Genomic DNA, 14026 nt, shown 5'->3' with positions numbered 1-14026 from the left:
GGCAACATAATATAAATGCCTGAAGATGCATGTAATAAATATTACACTAAATTGCTCCAGATTTTTCACCTGCCAATGTGGCACACTCATATATCCTGACAGCTCTTTCACAGTGTTCTGCACTATTTTTTTTTGGCAACACAGGTTCAAACCATAACCATGTAGGGAAGAACAGCAGATGCTGGTTTAAATCGAAGGTAGGCACAAAATGCTGGTGTAACTCAGCGGGACAGGCAGCATCTCTGGAGAGAAGGAATGGGTGACGTTTTGGGTCGAGATCAGTCTGAAGAAGGGTCTCGACCCGAAACATCACCCATTCCTTCTCTCCAGAGATGATGCATGTCCCGCTGAGTTACTCCAGCATTTTGTGTCTACCTTCAAACCATAACCTGCAGTTTAAAATTCTTGAACACTGATTATCAAAAATCTGCAGATGCTGGAACTGTGAAATAGAGTCATAGATTCATACTTGTCCACATTGAACAACATGCCCCATCTACACTAGTCCCACCTGCCTGAGTTTGGCCCATATCTCTCTAAACCTATTCTATCCAAGTACCTGTCTAAATGCTTCTTAAACGTTGAGATAGTACCTGCCTCAATTATTTCTTCTAGCAGCTTGTTCCATACACCCAACGCCTTTGTGTAAAAATGTTACCCCTCGGGTTCCTATTAAATCTTTCCCCCCTCACTTTTAAACCACCATTAAACTATTGAAGATTTCACTGGTTTGTTTGATTGTTGGTCAGCGAAAAGGGAAGGGGCCTTGTATCTGACAAAAGGGGACCAACACCTAAAGAATAACTAGAAAGAAGCCACTGATATGGAGCGGGTGAGCAAATGGCAGATCCCGTGTTCCTGAGTCTTTAGTTTTGTAGTAACCCGGTATTACGTTAAGGTAAGAGCCATGGTAATGCATTGAAAGAGCGAGCTCAACTAGGGGAAGGGGAGGGTGTATGCAAGACAAGGGCGGGTCAGAATGGTAATACCAGTGAGATCGCTCAAGGGACTGACCAACTTGTACAACAGCTACTGTCCTGCTCCAAGCCAATTTAGCTTAAAGTTTCAGAATTATGTGGGAGCCCAGGTGGTTACAGCAAGGTTGCATGCAAATCCTTCATCAGCCTCAAACAATGGAACCAAATGTATATCAGCGAGCAAAATGAAATGAGTGAGCTGGTGATTAGATATTTGTGACCAAGGTTACCAGAATACCTAAAATTTGACACAAAGTCTTGTGGGGAGGTAAAAAGATAGAATGCCTGGTCTGGAAAAGAATTGTTTGCGAGATAGTGGTTGAGCGGAGGAACTTGATTTGACTTGGGAATGATCAATACTGATGCTGTGGATCTAATCAGTAAAGAGAATTGGCCCGTCATTGAGAGCAGCATGTGGATTGCCGATATGTTTTGACATTTGCCGTCCACATAGTAGCATGATGCATCAGTAGCAAAATGGCTGGAATTAAGCAGGGATTGTTTTTTCTTCCCATCTCTCAGACTCTTATTTCTCTGTGCCTCGATCACTGGTGTCTATTCAATCTGATTTGTGGGAATCTCCCTCAGTGCTTATCGTCTGCCAGTACATCTGTGCCTCTCCCTATGGGCACCACTACATTCCCTCCTTTCAATCCATCAACGTATTTAACCACCGCTCTGTGAAAGAATGACAGGTTGCAGAGTAACAAATTAAATTCTGTTGTTTCTAAATAAACAGAAAATACAAATTGTGCCTGAAAAAGCGAGAGAGAGTGAGAGAGAGACACACACAGAGAGAGAGAGAGAGAGAGAGAGAGAGAGAGAGAGAGAGAGAGAGAGAGAGAGAGAGAGAGAGAGAGAGAGAGAGAGAGAGAGAGAGAGAGAGAGAGAGAGAGAGAGAGAGAGAGCGCGTGTCCCTGGAGAGGGAACACGCGGTGTCCACGGGGACTCTGGAGGCCTTCCGTGGGCGCTGGTCACCGCAAGGGGTTGAGAGCATTGTAAATAATGAAGGCAACATTGTATTATAATGATTACTTGATGTTTTGTAACCTCTGAATGTGGTTTTGATGTGATGTATCATGCGTTTGTGCTGAATAAAGTCTTTGAAAAGGGAAAGGAAAAAAAAAAAAGAGAGAGGCCAGTTTTTATTTCTGGACATTTAGACATTACAGAACCACCGAGGAGGGGAAGGTGGACCATGTTTTAAACATGCATTTCAACTGAAGATCCTACCTTGTTAAGAGACTTGAAGCTTTTGCTAAGAACTGTCTTCTGAATGTAAAGCAACTGACCACCATTTAAATTACAGTTGACTGTGTATTAAGACAATTGCAGTGTTTTGTCTCCAGCCCTTTTGTCTCCAGCTACTCAAACAACAATAGTTGAGAGTAAATAGTTATTGCTGAGGATTATAAGCACTATACATAATGTACATCACCTTGTTCTCGTCTGTATAGATGTTGCAGTTTTGAAGAGGACTTTTGAAACACACATGGCAGTCTTTCTGCAAAAGTGCCAAAACGTTAACAAAGCTCCAACAATACCTATCTGGAAATGAATAGATGTTTTCACCTAAAAAGGTGCTGCTCTACTCATTCAGCAGAAGGGGACACTGGCATCTTGCTAGAAATTCCCTTGATCTACAATGCGGATACAATCAGGGAATGATGTCAGGGCCACGCAAACTGCAATGATCAACCTAAGAACTTCTTCCTCCTACAGAGGCAGGACCTCTTCCTATTGTATCTCTAAACCATGCCAGAGGAACTAGGTACTGTCTTACTTTGTTCCTTCACCATCTTGAAATGTACTGCTATTGCTAGCTGGCTCACCTAGACCTTTCAAGGAACTGGATTCTTGGAGCCCGGATATTCTGTTTGGTGGTAAATGCGTGTTATAAACATCACCGACAGGTTCAAATTTCAGAAATAAGATATGCCAAAATCCAACTTCAATCGTGCATCATAATAATAGACACATGTTTGGCATTATTCTTCACCTTTGCACCCTGTGGGCTACCACTTGAAATACAATGGACATTTTTGGTGGTAACTTTGACCACCACGATAAATAGTTTCAATTGCTACCAAATTGAGGGGAATCTGCACAGTTCAATATGTTTAAAGGATGGAAATAAACGTGGATAGAATTGTGTCATTGGTCTCTAGGTATGCACTAAAGTCTCAGATCTGGTACTTGGTTCCAGGACCAATGATCAGATCATGGTGGTCAAGATTAGTCCCTACGCTGTCTACACCAAGATGTCTCAGGATTGAGTTTCCCAAGGAACAGGCATTTATCTTCATTCCAATGCCCCAACTTTAATTTCTGGAATTAATATTATGATTATATATTCAGCTTCAGAATCTCTCCATGCATGACTGATACTTTCTGCCCTCAAAGGGTTGGAGGTGTGAGATCTGCTTTCCTCCGTCTTTGAACCTACTGTTGACACAGCGTACTCGGGAAGCAGACTTGATCAATTGAAAATTTCACTCTGGACCTTGAACTAGTCTGTGCATTAGTCATAAAGTCAGCTTTCTTATGTCAGTGCTGTAGGGAGCTGTAGTCACAAAATAAAGACTGACAATGCTGTTTTTCACTGTCCTTATATTACACAGATTTCAATTATAGATAGGATCTCGTCTACTGCAGAACTTAACTGCCTTTATAACCACAAATATTGCAATTGAAGCAATGAATAAAAATTAAAATAGTCCTGTCCCCATGGCTATTGTCAGAGATGACATTAGTGGCTGCAAGTTGCTTTATGTTTTAACCTAGAGAAAGTGGAGAAGACGGTTGGCAGCCTTGTATGGATTATGTGAAGCTATGCAGGTTCAGTGTAAAATATTGCACTATAATGCTCAAACCCTCATTGCACAATATCTGAGCTCAGTTCTTCTCTAGGTGGGCATACCAATTAGTAGGAGTAGGCCTTTCGTCCCATCTTGCCTGTTCTACCATTCATTTAAGTTGACCTTTTACCTTAATTAAATTTTCCCTCACTAGCCCCTTATTCGTAATTCCCGATATTTAAGATGGATGTCATGTGATGTTATGGAATGGAAAACATGGAATGCAAGACCTTTCACTCTCTGGGTACCACATGAAAAGGAGCAAGTTCCCAACCAGTGGATCATGGTTGAAGAAGCAGCATAAAACTGGAAAGAAATCTTCAATCTGCGTTGCCACCTATAACATCCCCAGAAAGGAAACAAAGGCATGTGGGGTAAATAAAGTGTAAATTATCAGACTGGTCCAAAAGGGTACTTTAAAACAAAGTCTGGATGCAGAGCAGAGCATAGTTTGTGGGGGATCAGACTAATGGATTTGCTCTACAGGCAGCTTGAAGGACTGAATAGTCTTGTACCACGGCAAATTTATGATTCTATGACTAATTTAATTTAGCTGGGTCCATGACAACTGGCTTGAGAGTCAGAAAGGTACCGCTGATTGATTTGTGCTGATGTGCCCAGCAAACTAAAGAGTATAAAGACAATGTCAGTAATTTATGTGGATGTCTTTCAAATCACACAGTATAATTACTGTGGAAATCCCATGAAGCAGAACTTTCCACCATCCGACTTTCAAAGTCAGAGGGGAGATTAGGGCGGTACAGTGGCACAGCGGCAGGGCTGCTGCCTTACAGCGCCAGAGACATCGTTTAGATCCTGACTACAGGTGGTGTCTATACGGAGTTTGTACGTTCGCTCCGTGACCTACATGGATTTTCTTCAGGAGCTCTGGTTTCCTCCCACACTCCAAAAACATACAGAGATGTTGCCTGTCCCACTGAGTTACTCCAGGTTTTTGTGTCTATCTTAGGCTAATTAGATTGGTATATTTGTAAATTGTCCTTAATGTGTGTAGGATAGTGTTAGTGAGCGGGGATCGCTGGCCGGCATGGATTCTGTGGGCCGAAGGGTCTGTTTCCGTGCTGTGTCTCTAAACTAAACTAAATTAGAGGCACCAAAGAAGGTCCAATCTGCAAATTATTATTTAGAAAAGATACGCAGGCTCATTTCTCCATTGGCATTGGTTAGTGGAGCACAGGGTAACCTCTGAAGCATCGTGCTACAATGGTCTGCTCAAGAATGGTGTTGCACCTTCATGCTTCAATCACAGTCAGTTCAGATTTTGGGGAACTCATGAGTAAAACCTACAGAACACTAAAATATATTAATGATTCCCTAAGTCTACTGTGTGGTACTCAGATTGATACTTTTAACACTGACCGAACAGAGGGACTCTGGACCAGTTTATTTAAGGTCTTTTTACCCGGAGTTGAATGCAATCAATATTAAGATACAGTGTAAATAAGGAGGGACTCTGGATCAGTTTATTTAAGGTCTTTTTTACCCGGAGTTGAATGCAATCAATATTAAGATACATGGCTTCATGGAAGGATCACAAATCTACGCACTCAGCCCTCACTAACACCACTGCAGCAAATCCCTGAGGTGTCTCCGACTCCGATTCACACAAATGCCATAGAAATAAAGACACACTAACAATCCCCAATGAGCAAAGTGAAATTCAAATATCCTCTTCAAAGACTTTCCAGATATCATTTGCATCTACCCTCGATACATCAATCTCCAGTTTGGTTCAGGTTGAGGTTTGCACAGGATAAAGGTCAGTGGTAAAAGATATGAAAAATGAGATTATGAATTTGTGCAGCATTTATATTTTATGCCGAGTGTGTACTATTGATCAGATTGGAGATATGCCGTGAGGCTGACAGTCTGAGCCAAAGTTCACCAGTGCAATCCAACGTTAATATTAAAAACCTAGATTAGTTGATAGTAGTATTGTAGGTTATCACAAAGCTGAACTTCAAACATGAAAACAGTCCTTGCTGCAGCTGTCTAGAAAATAAGCATGGGCTATATGGAAAAACAGAAAATACATTACAGCCTAGGAATGAAAGTCTAATTTATGTATCAAATGCCAAAGAGAGTAAAACTAAACTAAATTATTGGCATTAGAGGTAATGGCAGACTTGAATTCGAACCAAAGATTAGTGAAAGGAGGATGAGATCATCCTGAATACTATTAGTATGGATGGAGAATTTATCACAATTTCCAATGTCATCTTCAGAAACGTGAGCAAAATTTTCCATAAAGAATCTCCTATTTAGGTTAAAACGAAGCCAATAAGTGAGATCTCTCCCAGTCACGGTGGCGCAGCGGTAGTGTTGCTGCCTTACAGCGAATGCAGTGCCGGGGACTCGTGTTCGATCTCGACTACAGGTTCTGTCTGTATGGAGTTTGTACGTTCTCCCCGTGACCTGCGTGGGTTTTCGCCGAGGTCTTCGGTTTCCTCCCACACTCCAAAGATGTACAGGTTTGTAGGTTAATTGGCTTAGTAAATGTAAAAATTGTACCTAGTGGGTGTTAATGTGCGGGGATCGCTGGTTGGCGCAGATCCGGTGGGGCGAAGAGCCTGTTTCTGCGCTGTATCTCTAAACTAAACTAAACTAAACTAAACTTAAAAACTTGTTATTTGCTGACTAATTGCTGTGTTAACAGATTTATTAACAAATAATTCATAAATAAATTATTGAAGGCATAGTTTGAATAAATGGGGGTGCAAAAACAAAATGGGTTTGTCGAAGCATAAGACTGATACCATTATATATTATGATGCCATCAATATGTTGCTGAAGGATCATCAGCTCAGTGTGAGGCGTACTTTGGTCTGCTTGAAAATATTGGTGCGCTGGTGCAAGAACCAGTCCACGATTGAATGCTGCAGAGTGGAACATTCCAAGGTGTAGACCTATATTGCAGAGACTTAGTTTAACCATTGTAAATGTTCAAAATGGAAAGGGGACACAAGGAACTGCAGATGCTGGGCATCTTGAGCAAAACACATAAAGTGCTGGAAGAACTGAGCAGGTCTGACAACATCTGTGGAAGGAACAAACAGATGATGTTTCTGGATGGGACCCATCTTCAGATGTCTGAAGAAGAGTCATGACCTGACATGTCACCTGTCCATTCGCTTGCAGATGGTGCCTGACCCAAAGAATTCCTCCAGCACTTTGTGTTTTGCTCAATGGGGAAACCTCACAGTTTAGAGCCTTCTGCCACTGGAGCCTCAGGGGCTGGAGCCTGTCTACAAACTTTTCAAACATATTGCTTCTGGGAAAACTGATGGCATGTTGCCATGGTACAGATACTGTAAGCAAATTGGTGACATGCTTTGTTCAATGGAATGTGATAGATGAACAAATAAGATTTATTTTTGGTAAAATATAGAGTAATACTTAAATCCACAAACCATCCTGTCATAAAGAGTGGAAAATAATAAAGCTGAGTGAAAGCAAATAATGCAATATATATATATTTAGCATCTTAACTATCTTAAATAGACATCTTTTCACGTTTAGATGCCAATGTTTTCCAATGCTGATACAAGATTATAGAAGCAAGCTTAATTCGAGTCAAAATCACATGGAAAATTGTCACCTTGATCCAGCAGATAAAATGAACCAAAACAATTCAGGAAAGCCTCCTGCGTTTGAGTGCCTTTACTTGTATTTTAGAATTGTAAAGACCAGCTTTGAGCCATTAACAGCACTTTGCCTTTCTGGCTGCTGTTAGGAGGTAATCATACAAATACAGAGGCAGGCTGGAGTTCTTTGGAGTTTGAATCAACATGACAACATAATGGGTTGAATCTCCAATTTTCTCTGATGTGTGTAATACAGAGGCAGCACTTCATACAAATATATTTTTCAGCACAGAGGTGTTCAATGCCAACAAATTTCATATAATGGCAAAATACTCTGGTAGTTTTCAGTACAGTTCTTCTTGAAATCTTTGATCTCACGGCTTTTGGGATAAGATTTTATTGAATGCTACTTTCCACAACGGAATATAAAGGTAGATCCAATACAGAATAATAAAATGGAACTTATAAATGCAACATATCTTGTTGCTTAGAGTTCTAGATTTATAGGGGGGTGTAAAATTATGAGAGGAATAGATTGGGTAGATGCACAGAGTCTCTTGCCCAGAGTAGGTGAATCAAGGACTAGAGGACATAGGTTTAAGGTGAAGGGAAAAAGATTTAATAGGAATCTGAGTAACTCTTTTACACAAAGGGTGGTGGGTGTATGGAACAAGCTTCCAGAGGAGGTATTCACAAAATGCTGGAGTAACTCAGCAGGTCAGGCAGCATCTCGGGAGAGAAGGAATGGGTGACGTTTCGGGTCGAGACCCTTCTTCAGACTGAGGTAGTTAGTTGAGGCAGGGACTATCCCAACATTTAAGAAACAGTTAGACAGGTACTTGGATAGGACAGGTTTGGAGGGATATGGACCAAACGCGGGCAGGTGGGACTAGTGTAGCTGGGACATGTTGGCCGGTGTGGGCACGTTGGGCTGAAGGGCCTGATTCCATGCTGTATCACTCTATGACTCTAAAATGTCCAATTGAAATAGTTAAATAATATTGAATCATAAAAATCTACAACTCTGGTAGAGACCATTTTGCAAAATATCTTTGTTATTGTCACCTACTGAGGTGCACTGAAAAGCTGTTTTTCATGCTATCCAATCAATCATTTAATACTAGACATAAATAAAATCAAGGCAAACTCAAGTACAATGGATAGAGCAAAGGAAACAATACAGAGTGCAAAATACAGTTCTCAGCATTGTAGCGCACCAGTCCCAGAGACAAACTCCAATGCTCGCAATGGGGTAGAGGTGAATTGGACAGTACCCTAGTTTATGGAAGGATCGTTCAGAAGCCTGATGGCAGAGAGAAGAATCTGTTCCTGATTCTGATGGAGTGTGGTTTCAAGCTTCTGTATGGGTAAAAAAAACGGACACAAATTGCTGGAGTAACTCAGCGGGTCAGACCCCTTTTCTGGAGAACATGAATAGGTGACGTTTCAGGTCTGAACATTCTTCAGACACTGAAGTTGGGTCCTGACCCGAAACATCACGTATCCATGTTCTCCAGAGATGCTGCCAGAACAATGAGTTACTCCAGCACATTGTGCTTTTTTTTTTGTAAACCAGCATCTGTAGTTCCTTTTTCTGAATGCGTAATCCCTCTCTTATCTCTTATTTTTGTAGATTGCAGCACTTTAGATTCTCAACGTTTATTTTTGTAAATGTGATGAAGGTTTTCTACTGCAATTATCCACCCAAGCAGAGAGTTCCTGACCACATCACAATTAAATGATTCCCTTTGGCTTAAATACTTTCCAGTCCTTCCACCAATTACCAGAAAGCTACATCACCGGACATTGACTTCTGCGCTAAGAAAAATAAATTAATCTGGCGGCACAGTGGAGCAGTGGTAGAGTTGCTGCCTTACTGTGCTTACAGCACCTGACACACGAGCAGGTTTTGATCCTGTCTACGGGTGCTGTCTGTACAGAGCTTATACGTTCTTCCCGTGACCCCGTGGGGTTTCCCCCAGATATGCGGTTTCCTCCCACACTCCAAAGACGTACATGTTTGTAAGTTAATGGGGTTGGTATAAATGTAAAATTGTCCTTCGTGTGTGTAGGATAGTGCTAATGAGCGGGGTTCGCTGGTCGGTGCGGACTTGGTGGGCCGAAGGGCCTGTTTCCCTGCTGGGGAAAACCTACATAGGCATTTCATGCATCTCAATTAAATGCTCTTCAAATACTAAATCATCTTTTGCTCCAACAAAAACAACCTTGGCCTGTCCACTCGTTCTTCATGATGATACTTCTGAAGTCCTGATAATGTTCTCAACCAATCTCCTCTATCATCTCTGCTGCTCCCACAGGCACCCTGTAACCCAGTGACCACATCCACGTGAGTTATCCCTTCTCTTATATTCCACGCCTCAGCCAATAAAGCTCACCTTATCTACTGGCATGTTTACCTCCTGGAATCTGTGGACATGTGTTCCACAACATTTGGATCCCTATAAAATGGGATTTAACAGGACCTGATTACAAAACTCAAGAGCTAATTATTTCAAGGCAGTGAGACTGTGCTGAAAATGTACCACTGCGGTATGAAATTCAACGCTAGTTTAAAAACACAACTCAGAATTAAAGTGAAAGTTACCTTGAACCACCAAGCGAGATGTGTGCACGGCCTCTCCCTGAATACTGTAAGCTCGGCAGGTGTAAGGACCACGGTCACTTCGGCCCACTGAGGAAATGGTAACACTTCCATCACTCACCTGTGGGGGATAAACAGTTTTGCATTTCAGGCTGCTGATAGTAAAAAGACAATACGTGTTTTGATATGTTTCCTGCTATCACTGTTAAAGCACATTTAGCAATTTAAAACTTATACAAGAATCCAGCAGGGAATATGTGCAAAAACTAAAGGCAGGAGGTTACGATACTTTGATACAGTGGAATCATAATTTTAGAACCTGATAGTACAAAAGGAAGATATTTGGTCCATATGCTTGTATTGTCCTTTAAAACACTTTAGCTATTTCTTCCCCTTTTCCATTCTGTTTTACCGTAGAACTGATTTGTTTTTTTCCTTTGAAACCAATAAAAAAATTATTTTTGGAAGTTATCATCAAATCTGCATTCACGACTCATTTAGGCACGGCAATCAAACCATCATATCAAATCATATGTAATCATCTGTAAGCTTCAAACAGAAAGTTTTTCATTTTCTCAGCTCATTCTACTCTCTACTTCCTTAGAGTTAGAAAGTTTGGCATGTCCCCTACAACTTTCACCAACTTCTACAGATGCACCCTAGAAAGCATTTTATCAGGATGCATCACAGCTTGGTTTGGGAACAGCTCCATCCAAGACAGCAAGAAATTGCCTCGAATTGTGGACGCAGCACAGACCATCACACAAACCTATCTCCCTTCTACTGACTCCATTTTTACCTCACGTTGCCTCGGCAAGGCCAGCAGCATAATCAAGGATGGGTCACACCATGGCCACTCCCTCTACTTCCCTCTCCCATCCGGCAAAAGGTATGAAAGTGTGAAAATGCACACCACCAGATTCGGGGACAGTTTCTTCTCAGCTGTTATCAGGCAACTGAATCTACTTTCTACCTCTTTGGTGACCCTCGGACTACCCTTGTTGAGACTTTGCTGGGTTCACCTTATACTAAACGTTATTCCCTTATCATGTATCGAAACACTGTAAATGGATCGATTGTAATCAGGTATTGCCTTTCTGCTGACTGGTTAGCACACAACTAAAAAGCTTATCGCTGTACCTCGGTACATGTGACAATAAACTAAACTGAAACTGAAACTCATTTGCTAATCAACATCTTGTTAGCCATCCTCAGGATAAATCCTAAAAGACCAAAGCACTACCAGGAAAAACCATTAGCAAGTTTGAAGTTTCTGTGTGCGCACAGCCGCCCCAAGATTCCTGATGGTTACTTAAGGAAGTGAAGTTACTAAAAAGCTCAGAATTCCTTGTGGGAGAATTCCTCATCAATTTGTCCTTCCACATTCAATGAATTATGTACAGATGTCCCCAAATCTCTTTCTGCTGCACCCTTCCTCAGACTGATTACAATAGACAAAAGACAATAGACAATAGGTGCAGGAGTAGGCCATTCGGCCCTTCGAGCCAGCTCCGCCATTCAATGTGATCATGGCTGATCATTCTCAATCAGTACCCCGTTCCCGCTTTCTCCCCATACCCCCTGACTCCGCTATCCTTAAGAGCTCTATCTAGCTCTCTCTTGAATGAATTCAGAGAATTGGCCTCCACTGCCCTCTGAGGCAGAGAATTCCACAGATTCACAACTCTCTGACTGAAAACGTTTTTCCTCATCTCTGTTCTAAATGGCCTACCCCTTATTCTCAAACTGTGGCCCCTGGTTCTGGACTCCCCCAACATTGGGAACATGTTTCCTGCCTCTAATGTGTCCAACCCCTTAATAATCTTATACGTTTCGATAAGATCCCCTCTCATCCTTCTAAATTCCAGTGTATACAAGCCTAGTCGCTCCAGTCTTTCAACATATGACAGTCCCGCCATTCCGGGAATTAACCTAGTAAACCTACGCTGCACGCCCTCAATAGCAAGAATATCCTTCCTCAAATTTGGAGACCAAAACTGCACACAGTACTCCAGGTGCGGTCTCACTAGGGCCCTGTACAACTGCAGAAGGACCTCTTTACAGTAGGGGGGAGAAAGCTGGAAGAGACATTGGGGCAGGCCAAAGCCCGGCAAGTGATCCATTCATCCCGGCAAGTGATCCACGAAGCCATGGAAAGGTGTTCTCCAGAGATGCTGCCTGACCCACTCCAGAACCTTATTTTGTTCATACTGTATAATCCCGTCATCGTTCATTCCTTTAAAAGCAACACAAAGTGTTTGCATTGTGCAACAGAAACTGATTAATGCTGAAGTTGCAAATGATTCTCAATAATGAGGCAATTATGTCACAAATAAATTGAGTATGGAAATAGACAAAAGAAATGTAGTTTGTTTAAAGTGCAGCTAATCAAAACTCAATATCTATGCAAGTCAACTGAAGCAGCATTCATTGACTCAGGATCGTCAACTCCCCTTCTCTTGGCAGAAGCGCTATTTAGTTTAGTTTAGTTTAGTTTAGAGCTACAGCATGGAAACAGGCCCTTCAGCCCATCGAGACTACGCCAATCTTCGATCACCCGTCAACACTAGTTCCATCGAAGATAGACACAAAATGCTGGAGTAACTCAACGGGACAGGCAGCATCTCTGGAGAGAGGGAATGGGTGACGTTTCGGGTCGATCCCCTTCTTCAGAATGGCCGAAACATCACCCATTCCTTCTCTCCAGAGATGCTGCCTGTCCCGCTGAGTTACTCCAGCATTTTGTGTCTATCTTTGATTTAAACCAGCATCGACAGTTCTTTCCAACACTAGTTCTATGTTATCCCGCAGCCTATACATTTGGGGCAACTTTATAGAGATCAATTAACCTACAAAACTGCAAATCTTTGGGATGTGGGAGGAAACCGGAGCACCCAAAGGAAACCCACACAATCGTGGGTAGAACGTGCAAATTCCACAGAGACAGCACCCGAGGTCGGGATCGAAACCGGGTCTCCGGCTTTGTGAGGCAGTGTTCTCTACCAGCTGCATCACTGTACCACCCATTGTAGATTGCAATCTCTTACCTCCAAACCAGAACCCACTATGAACAGATATGGTAGTGTTACTTAGTCTCTTTCTGCTTTGGACAAGAGTAAAGGAAGACACTGCAAAGTTAGGATATTCCCCTGTCAGTAGCAAAGCCCCCTGTGTGAGTAATGGCCTTACAGACTTAATCGAAGGATCTCTCCCTCACTACGAAAAAGAGCATGACATTGAACATGATGTTGCTATTTGCCAATCCCTCTGGGCACGCAATCTTTGGCAAAGAATATGTGAAGAGAATAAACACTTCACTCAACATCAGCAAACTTTTAAAATAAATAAAGAAGGTAAAATCCAAGGTTTGGAATTTTGAATTTTCATTATCTTCTATATTTTGCAAAATAAATATTAAAGACCCAAGAATTAGGGAGGTTTGTTTTTTTTCCACTTTCAAGGCAAAACAGACAGAGCAATTTATGGAACAGGAATGACGGGCTGACAAAGTGAGGAAGCACAAACAGAACTGAATAATTCACAGATATCAGAGCGGCGATACGAATCTGCTGGACCCACAGAACAAACAAAACGCTGAAACAGCATTTCCACATCAGCGTACAGCAATGTCATCGTGGCAATAAGCTATCTGATTGCAAAAATAATGAATAGATTTAGATCTGCTCACACGGTTTTTCTCTGGGAATTTAGATTTCTTCAGATACCAGCCAAATAAAATCGATAATTTTCTCAATATAGAAGACAATAAAAATGCAAAATTTCCAGCCTTGGATTGCACCTTCCTGATCGTTTGCCAGCATTGCATGGAAGGACATGCTGATATCCGGTCATTAACCATCCATGTTATGAAGGAAAATGCTTCCCTTCGTTCACAACAGGGTAAAATGACAGATTACGGTCTTCGTCAGACCCCCAGAGAGGTGTCCATTCGTTTCACAAAGGCTAATTGCCTCAGATTACGTG

At 41.9% G+C, this 14026-nt stretch overlaps 1 protein-coding gene across 2 annotated transcripts in view; it reads right to left on the bottom strand.

Annotated features, from left to right (window-relative positions):
• The window catches only part of igsf9bb (immunoglobulin superfamily, member 9Bb), a 530429-nt gene that overhangs the window by 149269 nt on the left and 367134 nt on the right, over nt 1-14026 (bottom strand). For both annotated transcript variants that reach the window (XM_078426548.1, XM_078426549.1), the window contains exon 5: nt 10046-10163. In XM_078426548.1, the coding sequence (XP_078282674.1) occupies nt 10046-10163 (118 nt within the window). The remainder of the gene's footprint in view (nt 1-10045; nt 10164-14026) is intronic.

Source organism: Rhinoraja longicauda, chromosome 32 (genome assembly GCF_053455715.1).
Source record: "Rhinoraja longicauda isolate Sanriku21f chromosome 32, sRhiLon1.1, whole genome shotgun sequence".
Lineage (NCBI taxonomy): Eukaryota > Metazoa > Chordata > Chondrichthyes > Rajiformes > Arhynchobatidae > Rhinoraja > Rhinoraja longicauda.
This window is presented reverse-complemented; position numbering and strand designations above follow the sequence as displayed.